We start from the raw sequence: 24,768 nt of genomic DNA, 5'->3' as shown, positions 1-24,768 counted from the left end.
GATCATTAATAGTCGTCACTCCAGAGGACACAGAACGTAAAATGTATAATAAATGTATTTATTTTCTTTTAATTTCCAGGAAAATCCCTTTATGTCGACCGTTTGTTCCAGAGCTTTCAACAGAAATCTGCCCCGGCACAGAAAATCACAATCAGATTGATTGAACCACTAATTGATATTGACTCAATGGTTCAGATACTATTAGACCGACTAGAATCTACAAGAGAGCAGGATCCAATTCTGCTTCACATTGACACAGCAGCAGTGAGTCAATAACAGACATTTTCTAAAGATTAAATTAATTGAACCTTTTTTGACAACGTATATTCAACGATTTGATATTTATTTCCATTGTACATTATTAGGTGAACTCTGGTCTGGAAGAATTCCTGTTCCAGTTGCTGGTTTTATGCTGCTTGTGTGACAGCCAAGGAACTGTGTGGAGAAGGAATTTATCTCACCTTTTCATGATTGAGGTTCTGAAACCATGCAAACCTTCAAAGGAGAATTCAAAGGAGGTAAATTGATCAACACTTATTTTACGCCAAAGGGCAATAAGGTGGAAAATATTTATACAATTATATCTGACTGGGAGTGATGTGTTAATATGTTTCTTTATTTTCCCACAGGTGAAACTTGGACTTCTTGACATTCTTCCAACCATCCAGTGCAGAACTCCTAAGGAGGTGCACAACTTGTTGGTTGACCAGGACAGGTTAACAATGAATGACTTTGACCCACTCATGGACAAACAAGAGTTTGTCAGTGAAGGGATTCAGAGACCCTATCAGTTTTTAAAGCTCTTCTACAGCAAACAAAACCTGGATCCATTCAAGTACCAGGAAGTTAAGGGGAATCCTCAGGAATGCCTGAAATATCTCCTTTACTATTGTGGAATGCCTGACCCATCTTGGGCAGAGTTGAAGCATTTCTCATGGTTCCTTAATGTGCAGCTCAAAGATTGTGAGAACTCATTTTTCTGTGATCGAGATTTTCTCGTTGACCAACTGCTTGGCTTCAAGGATTTTATTGTGAAGTTCATGATTCTCATGGCAAGGGATTTCGCTTCCCCGTCGATGGATTCAAATTGTCATCAAAACATCAATCCTGAGGATGACATGTTGACCATACGCAAGCATTGGGAGCGTGAAGCCCATCCATACATTTTCTTTAATGCCGACCATTTCTCAATGTCTTTCCTTGGCTTTCACGTGAAGAAATGTCTGAGCACAAACACATTTGATGCAGTCGACATCCACAGTCAGCAGGTGCTAATTAAAGATGTGATGACAAAGAAACTTTTTGAAGATATAGAACGCCAACATATCTGCCTCACTGAAGACTTTGACCTGCTGGACCGGCAGGACAAAATCAGGCGGATATCACTCGTTGTTGGTGCCACCAAATTCAGGGACAAAGATTTTGATCCAGACCCGACATATGAACTGACCTCAGACAATGTGAGGAAAATGCTGGCTATTCACATGAGATTTCGTAGCGGGATTCCCGTCATCATCATGGGAGAGACCGGCTGTGGAAAGACCCGACTGGTCCGCTTCCTTTGCGATCTGCAGAAGGAGGGAAGAGAGCTCGAAAACATGAAACTCGTCAAAGTTCATGGTGGAACTACAGCTGAGATGATCTACCGAAGAGTGAGGGAAGCAGAGTTTCTCGCTGAGCAGAATTTCAGAACAAACAAACTAGACACCATTTTATTCTTTGATGAGGCAAACACCACAGAGGCCATTTTTGCCATCAAGGAAATCCTGTGTGATAAGACCGCTCAAGGAAAACCCCTGAACTCAGACAGTGGCCTGAAAATAATTGCTGCTTGCAATCCATACCGAAAACACACACCTGAAATGGTGAAGCGTTTGGAACGTGCAGGTTTAGGCTACAGAGTGAAGGCAGATGAAACAGAAGACCGTCTTGGAAAAGTCCCCCTGAGGCAGCTTGTGTACAGAGTCCATCCTCTGCCTCCAAGTATGGCTTCACTAGTGTGGGATTTTGGTCAGTTGAGTGATGCCACTGAACTTTCCTACATCAAGCAGATTGTCCAAAGAAAAGTGGAAAGCAATGATTTGCCAATGGTTTGTGGGGACATCATTTCAAAAGTGCTGGCAGCCTCACAACAATACATGCGGGAGCAAAAAAACGAGTGCAGCTTTGTGAGCCTGCGAGATGTGGAAAGGTCAATGAATGTCTTGGTCTGGTTCTACGAGCATGGCGATGACTTCCAAAACCTAAAGGATCTCCCAATGCCTCGCAGGGCATTGACCTGCTTGGTTCTTGCAGTTGGGGTTTGCTACTACCCATCTCTTGTGCACACTGAACCTTACCTCTCACACATTTGCAGATACTTTCCAGATTATCTCCGCTCTGCAGACGCAATAGAGAAACAGATTTCAGAATGTCAAGACTTCTTACTTCAAGAAATAGAGACAAGAGAAACAATCGCAAAGAACGCAGCCCTGAAAGAAAACGTGTTTCTCATGGTGATCTGCATTCAACTCAAGATCCCACTGTTTCTAGTTGGCAAACCAGGAAGCTCCAAGTCCCTAGCTAAGACAGTTGTTTCTGATGCCATGCAGGGACAGAACTCACACGTTGAACTGTTCAAGAAGCTCAAACAGGTCCACATGGTCTCCTTCCAATGCAGTCCTTACTCAAGTCCTGAGGGTATCATCGGGACCTTCAAGAACTGTGCACGTTTCCAGAAGGATAAAAACATGGATGAGTATGTGTCCGTTGTGGTGCTGGATGAGATTGGCTTAGCAGAAGACTCTCCTCAGATGCCCTTGAAGACTCTTCATCCTCTCCTTGAGGATGGTTGCATTGACAATGACAGGCCTGATGCATACATGAAAGTTGGATTTGTTGGCATCTCAAATTGGGCTCTTGACCCAGCCAAGATGAACAGAGGAATATTTGTGTCCAGATGGGATCCTAGTGAGAAAGAACTTGTGGAAACCGCCAAGGGGATTTGCTCCTCCTCAGATCCGGTATATCTGAAAATCAAGCACCTTTTCCCACCTTTAGCGAAGGCCTTTCAGAAGATCTGTGAGGAGACTGCAAACAATCAGTTCTTTGGACTGAGGGACTACTACAGCCTTGTGAAAATGCTTTTTTTAATGGTCAATCACTCGCAACAAGAGCCAGACGACCGGCAGTTAGTTGAGGCAATCTTGCACAACTTCAGCGGCCAACCAGACAGTTTTGACCCTCTCATCTTTTTCAATGAGGTCTTTAAAAACCTTTCTGAAGTTCCCAGGCCAAGTGCCCTGCAAATGATCAAAAGTAATCTGGCTTGTGACAGCGGTCTTGAGAACCGGTATCTCCTTTTGCTCACCACTAACAATGCAGCGCTCTATATGCTTCAACAGCATATCTTTGCAAATGGAGACCAGGCTCCCCCTGAGATTGTGTTCGGCTCAGGATTTCCCAAGGACCAAGAATACTCCCAAGTTTGCCGCAATGTGAACCGAGTGAAGACATGCATGGAAACCGGGCGCACAGTCATTCTTCTGAACATGCAGAATCTTTATGAAAGCTTGTACGATGCCTTGAACCAATACTATGTTTACCTCAGTCAGCAGCAGTATGTCGATCTTGGCCTCGGCTCACACAGAGTCAAATGCCGTGTCCACAGGAGCTTCAGGCTCATTGTAGTAGAAGACCAGAAGAAGGTCTATGAACAGTTCCCTGTGCCCCTCATCAATCGACTAGAAAAGCACAGAGTTGGCAGAAGTACGGATCTGACAGCATGGCAACGCTGGGTCCTGGAGAAACTTAAGGAATGGGTGAAGGACTTTTTGGGCAATTGCTCAGAAGATTTCACTCTGTCTGACGTATTTGTGGGCTTTCACGATGACGCCTGTGCCAGTGCTTTGTTGCAAGCCTTGGAAAATAGACCACAAACACCGTTGGACAATTCTGTGGGACAACAAAGAGAAGAGCTACCTGAAGCAAACACAAACAAGGATGCAGTTACTGCAGATGATGATGCCATGGATACAGGGCTTGACAAAGAACAGCATACCAGTGAATCCATGAAGAAGACAGACAAAGTCTCGATGGAAAAACTGGATGAAAACTCAGGAAAAATGACTGTTCCACAAAAGCTTGGAGAAGGAACAAAGGCTGGAATCAGTTCACAGGCTGCCGTTGACAGTGAAGAAGAGGTGTTGGAATTGGCCAAATGCCTTCTGCTGAACTGCGCCACCCCAGACTCTGTGCTGAGACTTAAACATTCAGCCTTGTCAGATATTGAGAAGAAAAGACTTCGGAAAAGTTATTTCCAGCAACAGCATCATCATTCCCTCCAGGGTTTCCTGGAAAACCATTTGAAAAAGCCACAAGAGTCCAACAGGTTCCTCGAGGTAACTACCCAAGAGATGCAGTTTTATTTTTCCCATTTTTAATGTTCTTTCAAAAAACGTCTTTGCCTTGTTTCTGTCTTTTTGTGCCAGGTCACGACATTCTCCAGCTTGCTAACCACATCAGATGTAAAGACAGTGGCCAATGTCCTTGGCCTGCCGCGGGACAGACTCCTGCTGCTCTCCCTTCACCAGTTTGACACAGAGGCCTCATTCTCCAGCAAGATACGGTACATCCCTCCCACGTTTCTTATTGATACTCTTCTTATCCTGGCTATCTTTGTTGCATACGGGGAATGGGTTAACCTAGTGATTGCTGGTGCTTTGCAATTGGTTCTATGAACATCCTTACTGTACTGACAGCGATATATTGTTTCTCTTTCTTCTGACAAATTTACTCTTGGTCGCTTTGGATAAAAGTGCTGCTACATGCCATAAATGTAAATGTCAAAGAATATCAGGCTACTTACACTGCTTTATATGTTTCAGGAGCTTCCTGCAAGATCCTGAGCCCTCTGCTCTGGTTCTGATCGTTCAGATGGATCTTGAGGAGCACTGCAGCGATGAGCTCATAGCTTCTGCAAAGTAGGACTCAAACCAGGCTCTGGACCACAATCAGTTCACCGACATGCCTTCATTTTCACGTGCACACATAGAAATGTGGCTGCATTCTGGTAACCCTGTCCCTCTGTCCAGGTACTGCACTATGAACTACCTGATGTCCCTGGACCACCATGCCTGTTGGGTGGTTTTCATCGCCAAGCTCTCACGGATGCCCAGTGGATCTCACTACATCGGCTTCCAGGGAGGTGAGTGTCAGTGGAGGCATGACCCGACGGTCCAGTCTAAAAGAGACAAATTTAACAAAGAATCACTCCTATTTAATGTGGGGCGGCAGCACACTGGGACCAGTCTTAGTCTTGTTAGTCGTGATAGTAGTGCCTTATCCTTACCCTTCAATGTCTTTTTGCTTCAAAGGAATCTGGCACTCGGTGCATATTGACGACCTCAGGGACATGGAGGACATGAGCTTGAACCTGTCGGAGTTCAGTGCCACTCCCATTAGCAAGCTACTTCACCCTCAAGCTTCTGGTACAAACACGGCGGCTTCAGCACCACTCCCATTAGCCAGTTTACTTCACCCTCAACCTTCTTGCGTTAAATGCACAATGCTCAATTATTACCTTACTTATTATTGGTGCCTTTATTTGAGTGTATAAAAACATTCTAGAATTTGCATATATATTCATGTAATCTAAATGACGTATTCAAGGAAACAGCTATATATTTTTAGCTAAATATTTGATACATTTTCATCTCCAAGAAGAAAAAATGGAAATGGAGCAGCCAACAAAAAACACAGAAGAGGACAACGAAAGATGTCCAAAGGTAGTTGTAGCTTCTCAGCATTCCCCTCGCCATACTTGATACGTACATTTCGTTAGCCTTGTAGCATAATTGCCTAAGTCATAGGATTTATCTTGTATTTAAGGTAAAAAATACCCAACTCAAATACTGGACTGAGCCAGATAGTGATTATGGATTGTAAAAAAGCACTCTGATTGGCTTACGATAAAGCAAATCAGGCACAGTGAATCAGCAGCGTTTGGAGAGTTGAGACCAAGGAATTTATGCTATGAGGCTAACGATATTTCAGTAGAGCAACACCCCGCACAGCATGACCTACTGTCCCACCCTGCCCTCGCTGACCGCAGCGAGGGTTAACAGCGTGTATTTAACGTCCTGTAACCTTGTGGACGAGCAGGAGCCGGCAGCTCAGCTCCACAGCCTGGCCTTGGTGAGGTCTTGTGTTCAGAAGGCGCTGGGTCTGTTGAGGGATCCCGGTGGGATGGCGTCCCGGAGCGGGGAACGCATCCACACACTTCTCGCCCTCCTGGGGAACGGCCAAGACGACGCTCACGGTAATCCCATGTTCCTTCCATCATCAGAGTTTCCCTTGGGTACCAAGCATAGTGATGTATTTTTGGTTTTACAAAAAAACAGCACAATATCATGACAAATATCATACTTGTGTTTGTAGCTCGGTTCCGTGAGGTGTTGCTAGGCAGATTGGCGCGGGCCTTGGCTCTGAAGGAGGAGACAGAGGTCTCTCCGGCAGAGTGGCTGAATGCCGAAGCCAAGAAACGGCAGGCTCTGCAGGAGGGGGGCACTCTGCGGTAAAAACACCCGTCTTCACGGTCATACCTCCCGATGTTGCCTTTCAAGCAAACACTCTTTTGTCATGTTTTTACAGGCAGCCCAAAATCATAGTTTTCTGCGTTGTATTTTCCGAGATTGGATGCTAACGTTATTTCCTTACCTGCCAGCCATACCCTGTGGCGCTGTCTGCAGTCCCACGTCAGCCCGGTCTTGGCCACCGTGGTGGAGCTGTTGGACCGGGGGGCCAACCTGGACCTGCTCCATGGGGGTCAGCTGAGCCCGGGCTTGACAGGACTGTGGTTGGACATTTTCTCTGACACCCAGATCCTCGACCTAACGCCTCCTCAGACATCCAGGTAACCGGAGGGGGGGTACTTCCTCATCGCGGCTGTCGGTTGAGGGGTCGGTTGAGTTGCAGTCAACCAAAGGGTTTGTTTTTCGTCACCTGCAGTAAGTTAGACCGGGAGGTATTGGTGCAGGGCTCCATCAGGTTGGACGGCGTTGAGCAGCCCTGCGCGGCGCCCTTCAGCTGGCTCATCAAGTCCTACCTCCAGAGCTTGTGGGACGAGTCTGAATTCATTCCAGGTTTGAAGAGATTGTTAATGAATGATTCAGAGATCATTATTTGTTGGTTGTTATATATTAGTCTGCTACGCTTGAATAAAAACCTACATTACAGCAAAGAAGTAGAAGATGGTGAACTTTAAATATTTGATAAATACAACGCCCCCCTCTGTGTGGCGATGTCTCAGTGACCACCGACGACAGCATGTCAAGGATTCAGCAGTTTGTCAGCGCCTTCGACAACAGCCGGCTGGGCGGGTACCTCCAGAAGCTGACCGTGCGGGAGCGAGAGGAGTTCAGCCAGCGCTTCCTCCAGGACTACCTGCTGCTCTCCTTGAAGATCACCACCAACGCGGAGCTGAGGGTACTTTGACATCTTTATGACGAAATACACAAGCATGTTATTCTTCTTGCGGTTTTCACCAACCTCCGTACCTCGACTAACCCCGGTCTCTCCAACGCCGCTGTAGATGTTCAGCAAGGCGCTGTCAGGCTGCGTCTCTGAGCTCCAGAGCTGCTCTACTGGGGCTCTGTCTCACCTCTCCCCAGCCTGGGCCATGGCTGGGGCCAAACACTACGCCAGCAGACTGCACACTCTGTCCCACACTCTGCTGGTCGAGGATCAGCTCGCCATGGAGATCCACCTGCTGGCCGCCAAGAGGGAACCTGCCGAAATGGTGGGAAAAGTCGCCACTTTATAAAAAGCAAACCAACCGTAATCGCAATTATTTCAAAAAGATTTATGATGAATAAGTTAATAATTAATTATAAATGATATATATTATTTTAAATTAATTATTATTTAATATACTTAGGAAATATGCACCTAATTTGAACCATACAAATTTTAGGTGACCGAAATATTATTTGACCGAAATATTAATTCATCTTGTAGCATGGATTACTTTGAGAGCTTTTCCACCTCAATGAGAAAGCCTTTGATTCAGCAATTAATCTATCAATATTCATACATTCGATTTTTTCGGTGTTAAGATCGAGGATGTCTTAGCCCTGGGAATCTGTGTGGAGAAAACCAGGCTGCTGCCAGTGACCACGCTGGGAGAGTGCAAAGTGTTGGTGCGCCGGGTGGACCTCCTGCAGCCGTGCCTCGAGAGAGCCTTCAGTCAAAGCTACAGCGCCCTCTGTGGGCCTGGCTGTCTGCAGCACCTGAACTCACTGAGGTAGCTAGAGGGCCATCCACTACCGAGACTCTGCCTCATTATTAACGCAGTCCATAACATCCCGTAGAAGAATACCAAATACAATATAGAAAAAATCAAGATCAAGATGATCTCAAGATCCAAGCACATGGCAAATGAGACAACAGAAGACTGCATTCTTACTTATTGTAAGTCGCTTTGGATAAAAGCGTCTGCCAAATGTAAATGTAAACGTACATTCTGATGTAGTCTTCTGAGAAACAACAGCTTTACCAAAACCCCAGGTTGGGGCTGTAACTGGTTTCCTTGCTGGTTTTGAGCACCTGTAGCCCCACACGCAGCGGGCGCGGCGGGTGTGTGTTGGCTGGGTCCCCCATAAGCGTCCATGTCCCCCCAGGTCAACGTGGTGTGGACTGCAGGTCACTGCCGCCTTCATCCAGAGGGTGTTGTTGGAGGCGGCCAAAGGCGGCGCCATCCTGAAGGAGCTAGCGCTCAAACACTGCAACCTCCTCCAGCGGGTAAGGCCACTGCTACATCGTTAGCCTCATAGCTAGTGGGCCTCAGTCATATTTTAAGGTTCATCTTGTATTTAGCGCCAAAATACCCAAATCAAATAGATGACCCAGGAGCACTGGTTCCTTGAGGCACGACTGGGTGTGCCATGACATCTGTGGGATTTGATACACGAATTGACATAGGTCGCCAACAAAACTGGTATTATTTGATGATTAGTTTTATTATTGATTCATTGTTCCACGTATTGCCAGTTATTGGTCCGTCTCAATGCATCATCTTCTGTGAAACGTCATATTTGTGAGTCATATTTTAAGGTTCATCTTGTGTTGATCCGAAAAGATGAATTAGGCAGATAATTATTATGGAATGTAAGAAGCAATATGATTGGCTTAGGATAAAGCGATTGAGGCACAGTGAATCAGCAGCGTTAGGAGAGCAGAGTTAGGTTGGCCAAAATAGGACTCGAAGAAATGTGTGGTCCGTGTGGTGTTGGCAGCGAGCTGATTGGTTGGTTTCTCCGGTGACAGTTGATGCAGGAGTCACCTGACCTCTGGAACGCGGCGGTCCTGCAGAAGCTCATTAGCATCCTGAACTCTTACAACGAGGAGTCGTCCAGCCGTACCCTGAGGTAGGCAGACATCAGACCCCGCTCACCGCATCGGGCCGTCAGTCAACAAAAAGACTTGAGGTTCATAACCTGAAGTTTGATAGCAGACGAGTTGAAGTCTGGGCAAACTGTTTTTCACTTTCTTTTACTTTCTTTCTGTTTGTTTCGACCAATTTTGGTGCTGGAGGCGGGGATCTGGAAGCGTGGGATTGGTGAAAACAAACTAGGCCAGCAGGAGTAACGTTTATTTTTGGGAAGACAAGCTAAACCCTCCTACCAGACACAGACGTTCTTAGAAAAAGTGTCTGTAAAGGTTTCAAATGAATAATGTGTAGATTGGCCACTGTAGAAATACCCTTATGGATATAGCCTTCTGAAAGCTCAAGAACAGAGTTTCTCTACGGTAGAATATCTCCTGCACGAAACAGGCAACGAGCTGAAAGGCAGTTCTGCTGTGACCCAGAAGCACGGCTGGGTCTGAGATCAGCACACTGTACCGTGATCGTATCCTGTCTGTTGCTCCAGGTACGGACGGCTCTGCGCCGTGTGCCTGTCCGAGCTGGAGGACCCGTGCCTCCTGCCCTGTGAGCACCTCATCTGCCTGCCCTGCATCCAGGAGTGCATCCGGAACGACCGACGCTTCTGCCCCACGTGCAGGAAGGACTTGCCCCCACAACCCCAGCTCACCGTCTCAGACGACGTCAAGTATGTTTTGAATCAACTGTATTGTTCAACTGTATCAACTTTTATTTTCTTTAAGGTTTAAGTTGCTAATAGACTTTACTTTTTCATAATCCCGACTACAGAGTGAATGGAATCCTGTGTAGCCAATGGTAGAATAGAATATCAACAGCATTGGGGATGTGACTATTGTACGATTTCTAATGTTTATCATATGGGAAGATTGCGGATGAGTTGTAGGGCGTTTCTTATTCTGAGAATTCTGATTTTAAAGTCGGAAATCTGACTTTAATCTCAGTCAGAATTCTATAATCAGAATCTCAGAATTCATAATTCTGACTTTAAATTCATAATTCTAGCTTTAAATTCATAATTCTGACTTTAAGTCATAATTCTGACTTTAACCTCATAATTCTGAGAGGAAAGTCAGAACTCAGACCCGGCCCTGATCCTCCTCCCTACCTCCGTCTCTGCTCCGCCCGCGCTCCGTCCTGCCGCCCCTCTGAAGGACCGCCCTGCAGAGACAGGCGGAGGTGCGCTCCTCCTGCACCTCCTTCTTCCTTGAGGTGGTGTCTCGCTTCTGCCTGTCTGAGGACCAGAGTCCCTCTGAGGAGGTGGTGGAGTTGCTGTTCTCCCTGCTCATCTCCACCCACGGTGCGCGCCCACACCCCCCCCCCCCCCCCCACCCCCCCTCGGTGCCTTAGTGACATCACAAGTGGGCGTGTGCACCTAGATGTATGCCGGATAGATCAGCCTGCCAGCCTACCCAGTGGACTGTGGCAAATGTTGCTTATCCGTCCAATATAAACAGTATCTAGGTGGACACTCCCACTTGTGATGTCACTAAGGCACCGAGGTGCCTTAGTGACATCACAAGTGGGAGTGTCCGTCCACTCTGTCCAATCTACATCTAGGTGGACACTCCCACTTGTGATGTCACTAAAACACAGGAAGAGGCAGATTTTCAAACGGCTTTTAACGGCTAATCACACTCGCTCCTTGTGAGTAGTAATAAGGGCCCTTTAAAAGGAGATTAAGTTAGTGAAAATTCTAAAAATGTCAAGTTATCCTTGTTTTTACTCTTTAAGAAATAGAGAAAGGTGGTATGGATCCTCACAGGACGAGAGAGAATGTTGTTGAGTGATGACCTTCAGGACATTACATTATTATCATCAGTGTTATTGGTTTGATGTCATTCACCGTGAACGCGTCGTAGTGAACATCGTGTTTCGGGTGGTCTGCAGGAGACGTGTACAAGACCCGGCAGCTGTCCCCCTTCCTGGAGTGTGTGGACAACAGCCCGGTGGTCCGCTCGGTTCTGCCCAAGCTCCTGCTGCAGTACAGGTGCTCCTCCCCTGGGGCGGACTCATATCAGGGTGCTCCTCCCCTAGGGCGGACTCATATCAGGGTGCTCCTCCCCTGGGGCGGACTCATATTAGGGATTAGGGGTTAGGGGTTAGGGATTAGTGGTTAGGGATTATATTTAACCTTTATTTGTTCAGGTTTGTCTTACTGATGTTGAGCATCTCTTTTGCAAGACAGACCTGATAAACAAACTGTATTCATTTTCATTTGCATAATGTGCAATATTACTATTAGTAGTATTAATTATATTATTATTATCATTATTCATTAATCACTATTCACCATTCACAATTTAGTATTAATCAACCATTAATTCATTATTAATTGTTCATTATTCATTATCCATTCTTTAGTATTAATGAATCGTTAATCATTATGAACTGTTCCTGATATACGTATTATCATCATCATTATCACGGATGGCCGGTAATTAACCACTAACGAGCTGGATGACTGGCTCAGCTTTAAGCAGGTGAAGGGCCACATCGAGAAGTACCTGAGGAGCCTGGAGGACAACATAGTGCCAGGAGGAGACCGCACGGGCCTCTATCTGCTCTTCGTCAACTGCTTCCAGGTCACTAATAATCCCCCCCTCCACATTCTGTTGACCATGAACCGACCCGTTCTCCCAGTCCTCCCAGTCCACCCACCACCATTCATCTCCACTGAGGCCTCTCTTCATCCACATCCTGTTTCATCCAGTCTGCTTGATTTGATGCTTTGTTTGTGTATGCATACATGCATGTCTATGTGTACATATATAAGTATGTATGGATGTATACTCTGTCTACCTTTATATTTAACTTATTTGGTATTAATTCTATGATAAGTGTCTCTGGTCACCTGAACGCTCTTATAATGGTCTGGTCGGTTCCTTTGTGCTGATCCAGGGTAGAAGTCAACTCTTTCGGACACGGGCATATTTCGGCCCTCTTGTAAAACGCCCCCAGGGCAGTTAGGATCATTTCCAGGGCAATTAATCCAGCGTTGGGAAGCACCTTGATTTGTAGATGTTGCGTGACTAATGTGCACCGGGTCCAGTGACCAAAGGACTCCAGTAAACCACAGCAGTGACCTCTGTATCGAGCCGCTCGTCTTACCCAAAGCGTTAACCCTGACCGGTCCGGCCCCCCCCAGGACGCCCTGCTCTGCTCGGGGGCCGGGGCGCCCCAGGACCCCGAGGGCCGCCGCAGGAGGTGGGAGGAGGAGCGCCGGTTCCTGAGCCGGCTGGCCCGGGGGCAGACCCCCGACCGGAGGGAGGACCCCGCCGAGTTCCTGCTCAACACGGCCCGGCTCCGGCTGAGCCTGGGCGTCGCCGCGCACATGCTGGTCAACGCCGCAGGTGGGGGCTCATGGAGGCACCACGCTGCCCCCCAGGACAGGACAGGAGGGGGCAGCGTGGTGAAGACACGCTGCCCCCTCCTGTCCCAGTACAGGATATGTGTGTGTGTGTGTGTGTGTGTGTGTGTGTGTGTGTGTGTGTGTGTGTGTGTGTGTGTGTGTGTGTGTGTGTGTGTGTAGGTATAGGTATAGGTGTGTGTGTGTGTGTGTGTGTGTGTGTGTGTAGGTATAGGTGTGTGTGTGTGTGTGTGTGTGTGTGTGTGTGTGTGTGTGTGTGTGTGTGTGTGTGTGTGTGTGTGTAGGCATAGGTATAGGTGTGTCTGTGTGTGTGTTCCATAGCGTATATAAATAACATCTTATCCTGACCATATAATATCAGGTTCACCTGCCTTCAGTTTATTCCAGCGTCCCCATTCTGTACGAACGTCCCCACATGTGTCCTCCTGTCCTCAGACACCTCGGAGGAGCAGTTTGAGTACGATCAGTACCTGCAGCAGGTGCGGGCGGTGGTGGAGTACCGCGCCAACGACTGGTACCGCGTCTACCTGCTCCGAGCCCTGCACCGGCAGGCCGGCCGGGAGCACATCCTGGGCCGCATGCGCGACCCCGCCTGGGCCTGGCTGTTCCCTCCGGAGGTGCTGAAGATCCAGGTGAACCCCCCCCCCCCCCCCCCCCCCCCCCCACACACACACACACATACACACACCTCTCTGCTATACACTGCGTGCCTAATAGCGCCGGGGAACGCTACCCTGATTGAATAAAGGAGCGTCCACTCCCTTCATTTGAACCCTAAACCACCTCTTTAAGACTGCCTTCACCACATAGCCTCTTTAAGACTGCCTTCACCACATAGCCTCTTTAAGACTGCCTTCACCACATAGCCTCTTTAAGACTGCCTTCACCACATAGCCTCTTTAAGACTGCCTTCACCACATAGCCTCTTTAAGACTGCCTTCACCACATAGCCTCTTTAAGACTGCCTTCACCACATAGCCTCTTTAAGACTGCCTTCACCACATAGCCTCTTTAAGACTGCCTTCACCACATAGCCTCTCTAAGACTGCCTTCACCACATAGCCTCTCTAAGACTGCCTTCACCACATAGCCTCTTTAAGACTGCCTTCACCACATAGCCTCTTTAAGACTGCCTTCACCACATAGCCTCTTTAAGACTGCCTTCACCACATAGCCTCTCTAAGACTGCCTTCACCACATAGCCTCTTTAAGACTGCCTTCACCACATAGCCTCTTTAAGACTGCCTTCACCACATAGCCTCTTTAAGACTGCCTTCACCACATAGCCTCTCTAAGACTGCCTTCACCACATAGCCTCTTTAAGACTGCCTTCACCACATAGCCTCTTTAAGACTGCCTTCACCACATAGCCTCTTTAAGACTGCCTTCACCACATAGCCTCTTTAAGACTGCCTTCACCACATAGCCTCTCTAAGACTGCCTTCACCACATAGCCTCTTTAAGACTGCCTTCACCACATAGCCTCTCTAAGACTGCCTTCACCACATAGCCTCTTAAAGACTGCCTTCACCACATAGCCTCTTTAAGACTGCCTTCACCACATAGCCTCTTTAAGACTGCCTTCACCACATAGCCTCTCTAAGACTGCCTTCACCACATAGCCTCTTTAAGACTGCCTTCACCACATAGCCTCTTTAAGACTGCCTTCACCACATAGCCTCTTTAAGACTGCCTTCACCACATAGCCTCTCTAAGACTGCCTTCACCACATAGCCTCTTTAAGACTGCCTTCACCACATAGCCTCTCTAAGACTGCCTTCACCACATAGCCTCTTTAAGACTGCCTTCACCACATAGCCTCTCTAAGACTGCCTTCACCACATAGCCTCTTTAAGACTGCCTTCACCACATAGCCTCTTTAAGACTGTCTTCACCACATAGCCTCCTTCCCTCTCCTTCCTCCTTTTACTTGTATAGGTTCTTATTAAATGATTTTATTTTGTGCTTGAGCGTCTTTCAGTACTTAGAAAAGCGCTATACAGATCGAATGTAGTATTATTTTTATAATTATTACTGTTATTTTCTCGTCTCCATTGCACATGAATGAGTGGTCTTTTATTTGGAATACAATTGTAATGCGCAAGAATGTATTTCACCCACTTGTGTGTATTGTATTGTATATTGTGTATTGGTATATGCTACACGCAAACCTCCTAAAATGGCGCAATTTGCTTGGTTCGCTATCTCGGGACATTGGGCAATAATCTGAGATTGAGATCTCAAACTCGGGATATTGTTTACGTCATGGGGAACGCGCGTGACGGTCCTCTCGTCACGCTAATAAAAACAAATAATTCCCGGCATAAAGTGTTATCTTGTTTATTTTTGGAGCGTTCACGTGAAGTATATACAGAGATGATATGCTACACCTCAGGCTCCCGTCACCGACACACATGTTGATGGGGTGACCCCATGTGTCTCGTTGTGAACCGTTTGTCCTCCACCGTTCGGCCCACAGAAGGCGATCCCCGCGGAGGCGGACCCCTTCCTGTGCGTCAGTCCCCCGTACCGAGCCCTGAGGGACGCCGTGGGCCAGGCGCTGGTGGAGGCCAGGACCGAGGCCCTGCAGGGCGAGCTGCAGGTCAGACCCGGGACCAGGGACTAGCTGATCGGTGGAGGGCTTTTCAATTGATTTGTGTAGCCCTTAATCACCATTACAGTCTCAAAGGGCTTCATAGGCCATTTACTTATAACAGGCCTTTTATTTTTGGTTTCACAGATTAAAATAGGAAGTGCATTGTTAACCGCAATGTAATGATAATTGCAGTCACATGACATGTTAATGCAATGTTAATTGCATTGTATAATTAATTGCATTGTAATTAATATAAATTAATTGTATTGTAATGCACATGAAGGAGGAGAACTATTTATAGGATATTGGGACTTCCTTTGACAGCTTTTTGGTTATGTAATTAAAAAGCTAAATAATGAATAATGAACTACTGAACATATCGAGCACATAGTAAAATGATTTGCGTTCTCGCGTCGTCTTTTCTCTTTAACGGTCGCTCCGCCAGTCACAGCCCGTCCTCTCTGCCCTCCTCACAGAAGCAGAGCAGCCCCCAGGGCAGCGTCCTGCTGGCGCTCGCCCTGTTCCGCCAGGTCACCTGCCGCTGTGTATCACCTGAGGACAGGCTCCGCCCCTCAGAGCAGGTCAGCACCGTTCCACACCTCACGACGTATGTACGTTTCCGCCAATCACATCGGTTCTAAAGCGTCTTCGCCCCCCCCCCCCTACCCGATCTACAGGAGAGGAGAACCCTGGAGGAGGTCCTTAAGGACCCCATGCCCGAGCCGGTCAAGGCCTTCTGCACGGCCCTCTTGTCCAATCAGATCGGGGGCCCGGATTCCTCCCTCTCCCTCAGCCAGGGGCTTGGGCCGGGGAGGCGGGCCCTGCTGGAGCTGCTGGTCCACCTGGACGCCGTGCTCCTCAGTGGGGCCCCTCTGCTGGCGCCGCTGCACCTCATGGCCTTCAGACCCCCCAGCGCTGCGGTAAGGACCGCGCGTCCCTCAAACCGCCGTTAACAGGCTGCTGCCCTCAGGACTGCGTTGCCTCCCTCCACGCTGTCTGTCTCCCTGGGCAGCCGGTGTCATAACTACTATAGAGCTCGCTTAGAAACACGACCTCCCTCATGGCTTCATACTCACTGAGGAGCTCGCTGAGAAACACGACCTCCCTCATCGCTTCATACTCACTGAGGAGCTCGCTGAGAAACACGACCTCCCTCATCGCTTCATACTCACTGAGGAGCTCGCTTAGAAACACGACCTCCCTCATCGCTTCATACTCACTGAGGAGCTCGCTTAGAAACACGACCTCCCTCATGGCTTCATACTCACTGAGGAGCTCGCTTAGAAACACGACCTCCCTCATGGCTTCATACTCACTGAGGAGCTCGCTTAGAAACACGACCTCCCTCATGGCTTCATACTCACTGAGGAGCTCGCTTAGAAACACAACCTCCCTCATGGCTTCATACTCACTGAAGAGCTCGCTTTGCCCTCACCTTTCAGCCGTTCTACCTGCCGACCATGCCTGAAGATCACACATATGAAGTTCATCAACTGCTGCTTAGCAAAGGGCGAAAGACGCAAATGTATCGTAAGTACAGAACCGTCGTTTTGATCCTTGGGCTTGTCACAGTGGTTCACCTGGCCTGGGTTTTTACTCTGTGTCTGTTATTTACATGCAGGTTGTCCCAATGGACATATTATCTTTGTGGGCGAGGTAAGATATGACCTAATATTTCATTAATCGAGGTCAGTCGATTTGTTGGTTTGGGTTATTTTTCATTCGTTTGTCTTTCTGAAATCGTCCGACAGTGTGGAAAGCCGGTGGAAGTGTCAAAGTGCCCAGACTGTCGCGTACAAGTAGGAGGGCATAACCACTCGCCAGTCGTCGGCTTTCAACGCTTGGACAGGTGACACACAAACACAACACACCTGCAACTTATTAATTGTCTTATTGGTGTTGAAGCTCTTTTACTGAAGCCGTGTGCCGTGTTTGTGTGCCCAAAGCTCCGCGGATCAGACCCGGGCCGGCCACGTCCTGGGAGGGGCCCGTCAGCGGTCCGAGGCCCCCGAGCGCCAGATGACCCCCGCCCAGTCCTGCGTTCTGCGCCTGCTGACGCACCTCGCGATGCTGCAGGGGGCCTGCAAGAACCGCAAGGTGGGAAGGGCCCCGAGCCTGGGGAAGGGCCCCGGGCCTGGGGAAGGGCCCCGGGCCTGGGGAAGGGCCCCGGGCCTGGGAAAGGCCCCGGGCCTGGGGGAATCGTCTCTTTAATTAACACCAACATCAACAGTTAGCTAATCGTTCATATTTCCTTTAAGCACTTTGTAAGGCGGGTTTTGAAGGGTCCTCATAAATAACGCTTTAAATCGATTGTAATTGTGTCAGGTTGTCACTGGCATGGTCCACCCCACCCCGCGTGACGTGGTGGTCTTCCTGTGGGACCACCTGGAGCGGGACCTGGGCGCGCTGGGACGCGCTCTGGACCTGAACGCCGACGACGCCGCCGTGACGGTCCATCTGATCCTCGCCGAGTGCAGCGCGGCGACACAAGGTGAGCTGGGGACGGGAACCAGCAGGGAGGGGTACTGATTCTGTTTGACCCACGGGTATAACGTTGTCCGCGGACCAGAACAGAACAAAGCTGATGCGAATCAACCTCATATGTTTCCAGTAAGAGTAAGAATCCCCCCCCCACCCCTCTTAAGCACTTATCGTATGTTGTACGTCCTGGCACCTAAAAATAATACTTAGCACTGTGTAGCATCTTATTCTAGCTAGCTTTGTTGCGTACGGGGAATGGGTTAACCTAGTGATTGTAAGTGCTTGGCACTTGCTCCTTATCGTACCGACAGCGATATATTGTTGTTTCTCCTTCTTATGACAAATGCTCTTATTGTAAGTCGTTTTGGATAACGTCTTGCTAAGTGCCTTTAATGTAAATGTGTACATGGACGTTTCGTGCTTAAACCCGATGATAAGTGTCAATACCGTGTGTCCGTGTGGTATCGTCCTGCCCATAATCATAACCATGGATCAATAACGTGTGTCCGTGTGGTGTTGTCCTGCCCATAATCATAACCATGGATCAATAACGTGTGTCCGTGTGGTATCGTCCTGCCCATAATCATAACCATGGATCAATACCGTGTGTCCGTGTGGTGTCGTCCTGCCCATAATCATAACCATGGATCAATACCGTGTGTCCGTGTGGTGCGTCCTGCCCATAATCATAACCATGGATCAATAACGTGTGTCTGTGTGGTGTCGTCCCGCCCAGGCTGGCGGGGGGCCAGACCCGACCTGACCAGCAGGAAGGGGCGGGCAGAGTTTGAGATCCGCGTCTGTGTCTCTGCCATCGACCCGGTGCTCCAGGTGCGTCTCCTCCTACTGTGTGCATACGGTCACCAACACACTCACAGCTGGCCGGCTTTGCATGGCAACGGGCACAGCCAGTACAGGATCAGCCTCTGTAACAACCGCCATGTTGCAGGATGGCGGCATGTGGCTCAGGGGGGAGAGTGGGTCGGCTGGTCACCGGAAGGGTGCCAGTTCGATCCCCGGCTCCTCCCAGCTGTCGAGGTGTCCCTGAGCAAGGCACCTCACCCTGACTGCTCCTGACGAGCTGGCTGTCGCCCTGCGAGGCCGACTCCGCCGTCGGTGTGTGAATGTGTGCATGAATGGATGAATGTGAGGCAGTATTGTAAAGCTCTTTGAGCGGCCACTGGTTAGAAAAGCACTGAATAAATGCAGTCCGTTCAACATCCACCCTACCACCAGGGGGTGCTGTTCCCCCGGTTTGACTTCAGCTTTAATCTGACGTTCTGCCTCCGTCCCCGTAGAACCTGAAGGGGAAGCTGGACGAGGCGCGGCAGAGGGTCAGCGCCGACGACAGCCAGGTGGGGAGCCCCCTGATGAGGCTGCTGTACGCCGACCCCGGGCCCCTGCTGGCGCTGCCCTCCGAGGGCCCCACCCAGCGCTCGGCCTTCTGGAGCCTTCCGGAGAGCGTGACGGTGGAGCGGTTCTCCCAGCTGGTGGGGGAGAGCGCGGGGCGGAGCTCCCTGGGCCTCCTGCTGCTCTTCCTGGAGAAGGTAGCCCTGGTGTTTGATACAACAGTTATGATATTGATATGTTTTATACAACCTGCATATATAATGTTACATATTTATACAACATGGCAAAGTTACAACATTCAAACCTCAGCGAACACACCAAAATGGTAATGAGCGATAAGCTTTGTGAGCTTCGCTAGCCCAGGGTACTGACTGATATTTTGTTTCTCTTTCTTCTGGCAAAAATGTACTGATACTTATTGTCTGCTAAATGCCCTAAATGTAAATGCGTCTGTTGTGTCTCAGATTTCCTGTGTCAGACAGTTGCAACACCTCCCGGAGCTTGCAGCTCTGCAGTCGGACCTCCTCAGAATCTTTCCCCTTGCGTCGCCGGACTACGAATCCCAAAGCATCGCTCAGATGTTACAACGGTTTCCGGAAGGTAACGTCAGTTGACCTCAACGACACCGTCACTGAGGCCGAGTTCCCTAGTACATGGGACACCTATGAATTACAAACAAATGATGTATGGTTAATGGATTGCATTTATACAGTGCTTTTCTAACCAGAGGTTAGAAAAGCGCTTTACAATACTGCCCAACATTCATCCATTCATGCACACATTCACACACCGACGGCGGTGTCGGCCAAGCAGGGCGACAGCCAGCTGGTCAGGAGCAGTCAGGGGGAGGCGTCTCGCTCAGGGACACCTCGACACTCAGCTAGGGGGAGCCGGGGATCGATCCAGCACCCTTCCGGTCAGGGCCGGCGCTCGGCATAGGCGACCTAGGCGAAGGGCGGCAAATGTGTTGGGGGCGCCCTCTAGTGGCGCCCTCACGTAATTAATAAAAATATACGAAAAAAACCAAAATGAAACCAAACATGTTCCGAGGTGGAACATGTTCCCGCGCTCGGAAGCCCTGTCCAGGGCGCAATGTAATGTCGAGTCGCCTGGGGCACCGAAACGGTCAGCGCCGGCCCTGCTTCCGGTTACCAGCCAACCCGCTCTACCTCCTGAGCCACATGCCGCCCACAAACACACATGATGACGCTTTGTTTTGTCGCCGGCAGGACACCAGCGCAGCGTGGTCTCGCAGCGTGTGGAGAGGTTCGTGGACGTGTGGAACTGTCTTCGCCTGGAGATGGCCCGTGACGGTGAGCACTCACCAGCCACACAGCTTTAAAACCACACATTTGGGATTAAGGTTGCGACGGTAAAGCTTCATTCACCGCTACGTGTGTCCGCTGAGCAGCTGAGCTGGGTCTGGACGTGAAGCTGTGTGAGAAACCGATCACCACGGACAGCTCCGGGGCCTTCCTGGTCCCCGACCGTAGAGGACCGGGGTCCTGCCTTCGGAACCTGGTGGACTTCCTGTCCAAGACCCACAACAGCCTGGTGACGGGGGCCCGGAAGGTCAACAACCAAGAGCACAGGTGTGTACGACGGCCACCCCCCAAGGCTCCGTCAGCCCGGCTTACCTGGAGGTTCAGACCACAGAACACAGAAGAGGGTTTCTCCTCCGCCTCTACCTGAACCACAGACGAAGCCCCTCTGTGATTGGCTAATGCCACTACTGCAAACAAACATTCACGGCATTAGAAAAAAATAATGCCATTCACGGCAATAGTTTACTCTCTATTGTCAGACGATAAATTGACGTAGGATTAATCTGTTGTCTCGGTTGTTTTGAATCCTTCAAAACAACCGATAAATGAAATCGTGATTCGATGATGCCTCATAATGCTGGCAATCTGTTGACGTATTGATTTATACATTATTTGAACACAGACAAAGTACAACCAAACATCTTTTTAAGAATCACATAGCTGCCATCTTGCTAGGCTCTGTGTAACGGAGAGTTGTAGATCATTCTAAACCGTTTTTCTCATTGAAGACCCGAACAGGACCGATTGACACCAGTTTAAAGCCCTTTTATGATAAATAAGACAGAGACAGAGATATAATCCACGATAATGTTCTTCTTTTCCGTCTTTCCAGTGAGTACAGTGTGCAGCTAGAGGAGGTCTCAGACACTCAGCTGGCCCTGTGTCACCCAGAGAGGCAGCTGCTCCCCCTGGTGCTCGCCCACTGCCACTACACCCTGAAGGAAGGCCAGGAGACAGAGCACAGCTACGACCTCCGAGGGATCCAAACCCAGCTGGCCCGCCGCTTCCTGGCCGGGAAGCCCCTCATCCAAGCGGTGAGGATGCCGCCGCCGAGCCGCCCAATAAAGGCTGGTTCTAAGTGACGCCTGGCCTTCTACACTGACACTGACATCAAGGGGATTCAGCAGACGCTTTTATCCAAAGCAAACTACAATAAGTACATTTGTCAGAAGAAAGAGAAACAATACATCGTTGTTGGTACAGTGAGGATGTTCAGGATGTACAACAGAGACAACTAGGATGAGATGCCTCAGTATGCTAAGCACTTTGTTTTAAGTGCCAGGGCGTGCAACATACAATAATTGGTTACATTAAGGTGCCAGAACGTACACTAAGTGCGTCAGAGGGGTGTGGGGGGGACTATGCAGCGACTGAACATATCTATTGGTCCTAACCAGGACACTGAGCGGTTCCTGATCCGCCACCAGCAGGACTTCTCCGTTGTGCTGTCGGAAGTGAGGATGAAGGTCCATCAGGTGAGTCCCACGGGGCGCTGTGATGACTGAGCGGTGTTGTCTGGGAGCAGAACTGCCCCTGTCCATGTCCAAGAGAGTTAACTACCTGGTAATGGTGCAGGGTGATCAAGCAATCAATCAAGGTAGTCTCCCACCATTGATATACTTTGCTTTCCAATAACTTCCTCGAGTGGTTTATTCCACTTATACCACTGTTACCAACGATGGTAGGAATAGTTCCATTCATCTTAAAAACATTTTTTATCAACTTTAATCAACTTTAAACTTTAAAAATATGCGCTTTGATTGTATTGTTTGTATGTTGTCATGGAAACTTCTGGTTCATAGTTGCATTAGTTAGTAGTATAAGTAGTATTGTTGTTAAAGACAAATTAGTTGTGCCTTGATTTAGAACTATCAAAGGGCCGAGGCTTGCTGTTATGAAACGAGGATGCAGCGATTTACCTCCAAGGTTCAGATACTTGATTGATTGATTGAAAACCTTATTGCACAACAACAATCAAGGCAAGGCAACTTTATTTATGTAGCACTTTTCATACACAAGGCAGACTCAAAGTGCTTCACATATAAACATTGCCATACAATAAAATAAAATAATAGATAAGTAAAATAAATTAACAGAAGTGTTCAAAAGGATTAAAAAACACAATAAAGCCCAAAGGGTTGTTTCGATTGTGGTCCTTTAGATGGAAAGGGAGAAATAACACATGGAGGCTTAAGACAGGCTAAACATGGAGAACCAGCATACAGCACATGGACTACAACGTGGAGGAAAAAACGGGAATAAAAAATTAATAAAACAAGGGATAAGTTACCAGACAGACAAGCAGACACACTGACAGAACAATACTCCTAAAACAGACAGAACAATATTCCTATTTAACAATGCTGCAGTTGCACGGTGTCTGAGTCCTGGCTGGAAGGTTCGGGGTTCGATCCCCCTGCACACGCTCCTTAAAGCTCTCTAAAGTCCCTCTGAGTGAGAGCTCCGCTACGGGAGCTACTGCTGAGGGGCGTCTCCGTCATGGTGTTGGTGTTGTGGCTCCAGACCCCCCTGAAGGGCTCGGTGTGTGAGGCGGTCCGCAGCGGGCTGCGCTCCTACTCGGACGTGTGTGACGCCGTGTACCTGCTGGAGATCGGCCTACGCCTGCTGGGCAAGACGGGCGGGCAGCCCGGGGGACCTCTGATGACCTACCTCACCGAGGCCCTGAAGATCGGCCCGCAGATCTCCAGCAGCGTGGCCAAGGTAGGGAGACCTCATCATCACCACCTTCATCTTCATCATCACCATGAATGGTCATTTTGTTTCATCATCTGATTCATCCTCGCCATATTTTTCGCATTTCTTTTTTTCATACCCCAGCTCCCAGTAATCCCAAATCAAATTGATATCCGTGAAGGAATGTGACGTAGACATGAAAGGGTTTCCGCTGTCCTAAGCTCTGGGAAACGGGAAGCTTCCTTAATCCTTTTGGATCCGTTGAACTTCTTACTTCTGTCTCATCGCAGGCGCTGGGAGAGATTCGCCTGGAGCACGGCGTGTTCACCTGGCAGCTCCTGACCTGCTGGAAGTCCGAACTCAGGCTGAAGAAGAAGCAGGTGGGTCGGGGTCGGAGGCGGGGCCGTGATGTGACCCGCAGAGCCCCTCCCTGGGAGATGAGCTCCAAATGGCAAGAGGCAGAGAGGACAGTAGGAGTAGAAGAAGACAGGACAGTAGATGAAGAAATAGATGAGATGGGAAAGTAGTAGAAGAAGAAGAAGAAGACGGGACAGTAGAAGGTGTCCACTGGAAGATGCATTTAAGAAGCTCTGCCCGTCACTTCTTCCTCACATTCTTGGACTGTGCTGACCCTTGGACAGACGTTCCAGAGTGTGGGTTAGCAGTGAGGCTACAGCTGAGGCTAGCCTACCGCTGGTGTTTAGGAGCACAGGATGTTATTCACTGCTGCTTGGCAGAGTGTTGGCAGCGATTCATACCCAAATCTCACTGCATTTATCATTCATTAATTAGAGCATTGCTTATATACTTTACTTAAATCATAATTTAGTCATTTAGTGCTTCTTTAAAACACATTTAACAAAGATGAGTTAATGAACTAAAATAACTCTTTTTTGTAGGCAGTTATTTTAAGAAGAGTTATTTTAAGTTATTGTAAGAAGACAACCCGACGAGGCTCCGTGGAGAGACCCCTCTGGGCTGATACCTTTTAGTCACTCTTCATGGTGCGGTTGACCCCAGCCTGAGGCCTGGCCCGACCCCCAGGGCCGGGGGGGGGGGGGGGGGGGGGGGGGGGGGGGCAGCAGCCTGGCCGGTAAATCTGGGTAAAGTGTGGCGCCCGGGCCCCCACAAACAGCAGGGGGACCCCAGCGTCTGACCCCCTGTGCGGAATTGAAATAGCTTGAATTCACCACAGCCACAATATGAGCTTTGATGGGCTTTCATCTTTTTTGGCGGGGTTTGTTTGATAGGGTCCATGCATATTTATGAACATTGTGGTTTAAAAAATACTGTAAATATGCCAGAATTAGTCCAAATATCTACTTTTCATCTGCAGTCCCTAGGGGTCCCATCTGGGATGATTGCGACTATAACTGTTATCATTATGTGGGTTAAACCGTTTTGTACCCACCCTGGGAGGGGCACACCTCTACTGAAGACCACCTCCAGGTCTTCATTGATGACTCATGGTTATCAATGAACCTTGAGTCATCAAGGTTCTCCCTCGAGGCCTGTGAAGCCCCTTGGCCTCTGG

The 24,768-nt window shown here is 48.8% G+C and overlaps 1 protein-coding gene across 2 annotated transcripts in view; it reads left to right on the top strand.

The window, feature by feature from the left end:
* Positions 1–24,768, top strand: part of LOC115530975 (E3 ubiquitin-protein ligase rnf213-beta) — a 36,766-nt gene that overhangs the window by 10,284 nt on the left and 1,714 nt on the right. Inside the window, exons 24-63 of one of the 2 annotated variants that reach the window (XM_030339866.1) lie at positions 80–264; positions 366–518; positions 630–4,379; positions 4,470–4,606; positions 4,866–4,961; positions 5,073–5,185; positions 5,355–5,468; positions 5,704–5,765; positions 6,142–6,298; positions 6,418–6,553; positions 6,704–6,892; positions 6,988–7,121; positions 7,289–7,464; positions 7,571–7,777; positions 8,094–8,281; positions 8,658–8,778; positions 9,304–9,404; positions 9,909–10,088; positions 10,573–10,718; positions 11,309–11,408; positions 11,892–12,003; positions 12,567–12,771; positions 13,224–13,420; positions 15,268–15,390; positions 15,861–15,965; positions 16,062–16,304; positions 16,827–16,914; positions 17,006–17,040; positions 17,136–17,233; positions 17,331–17,481; positions 17,710–17,875; positions 18,602–18,696; positions 19,164–19,412; positions 19,680–19,815; positions 20,445–20,528; positions 20,627–20,807; positions 21,373–21,574; positions 21,938–22,015; positions 23,064–23,261; positions 23,525–23,614. In XM_030339866.1, the coding sequence (XP_030195726.1) occupies positions 80–264; positions 366–518; positions 630–4,379; positions 4,470–4,606; positions 4,866–4,961; positions 5,073–5,185; positions 5,355–5,468; positions 5,704–5,765; positions 6,142–6,298; positions 6,418–6,553; positions 6,704–6,892; positions 6,988–7,121; positions 7,289–7,464; positions 7,571–7,777; positions 8,094–8,281; positions 8,658–8,778; positions 9,304–9,404; positions 9,909–10,088; positions 10,573–10,718; positions 11,309–11,408; positions 11,892–12,003; positions 12,567–12,771; positions 13,224–13,420; positions 15,268–15,390; positions 15,861–15,965; positions 16,062–16,304; positions 16,827–16,914; positions 17,006–17,040; positions 17,136–17,233; positions 17,331–17,481; positions 17,710–17,875; positions 18,602–18,696; positions 19,164–19,412; positions 19,680–19,815; positions 20,445–20,528; positions 20,627–20,807; positions 21,373–21,574; positions 21,938–22,015; positions 23,064–23,261; positions 23,525–23,614 (9,281 nt within the window). Of the gene's footprint in view, positions 1–79; positions 265–365; positions 519–629; positions 4,380–4,469; positions 4,607–4,865; positions 4,962–5,072; positions 5,186–5,354; positions 5,469–5,700; positions 5,766–6,141; positions 6,299–6,417; positions 6,554–6,703; positions 6,893–6,987; positions 7,122–7,288; positions 7,465–7,570; positions 7,778–8,093; positions 8,282–8,657; positions 8,779–9,303; positions 9,405–9,908; positions 10,089–10,572; positions 10,719–11,308; positions 11,409–11,891; positions 12,004–12,566; positions 12,772–13,223; positions 13,421–15,267; positions 15,391–15,860; positions 15,966–16,061; positions 16,305–16,826; positions 16,915–17,005; positions 17,041–17,135; positions 17,234–17,330; positions 17,482–17,709; positions 17,876–18,601; positions 18,697–19,163; positions 19,413–19,679; positions 19,816–20,444; positions 20,529–20,626; positions 20,808–21,372; positions 21,575–21,937; positions 22,016–23,063; positions 23,262–23,524; positions 23,615–24,768 lie in introns of both variants that reach the window. The other variant, XM_030339865.1, reaches the window with a different exon arrangement.

This window comes from Gadus morhua, chromosome 18 (assembly GCF_902167405.1).
Source record: "Gadus morhua chromosome 18, gadMor3.0, whole genome shotgun sequence".
NCBI lineage: Eukaryota > Metazoa > Chordata > Actinopteri > Gadiformes > Gadidae > Gadus > Gadus morhua.
Note: the sequence above shows the minus strand (reverse complement) of the source record. Positions and strands in the feature narration are given on the sequence as shown.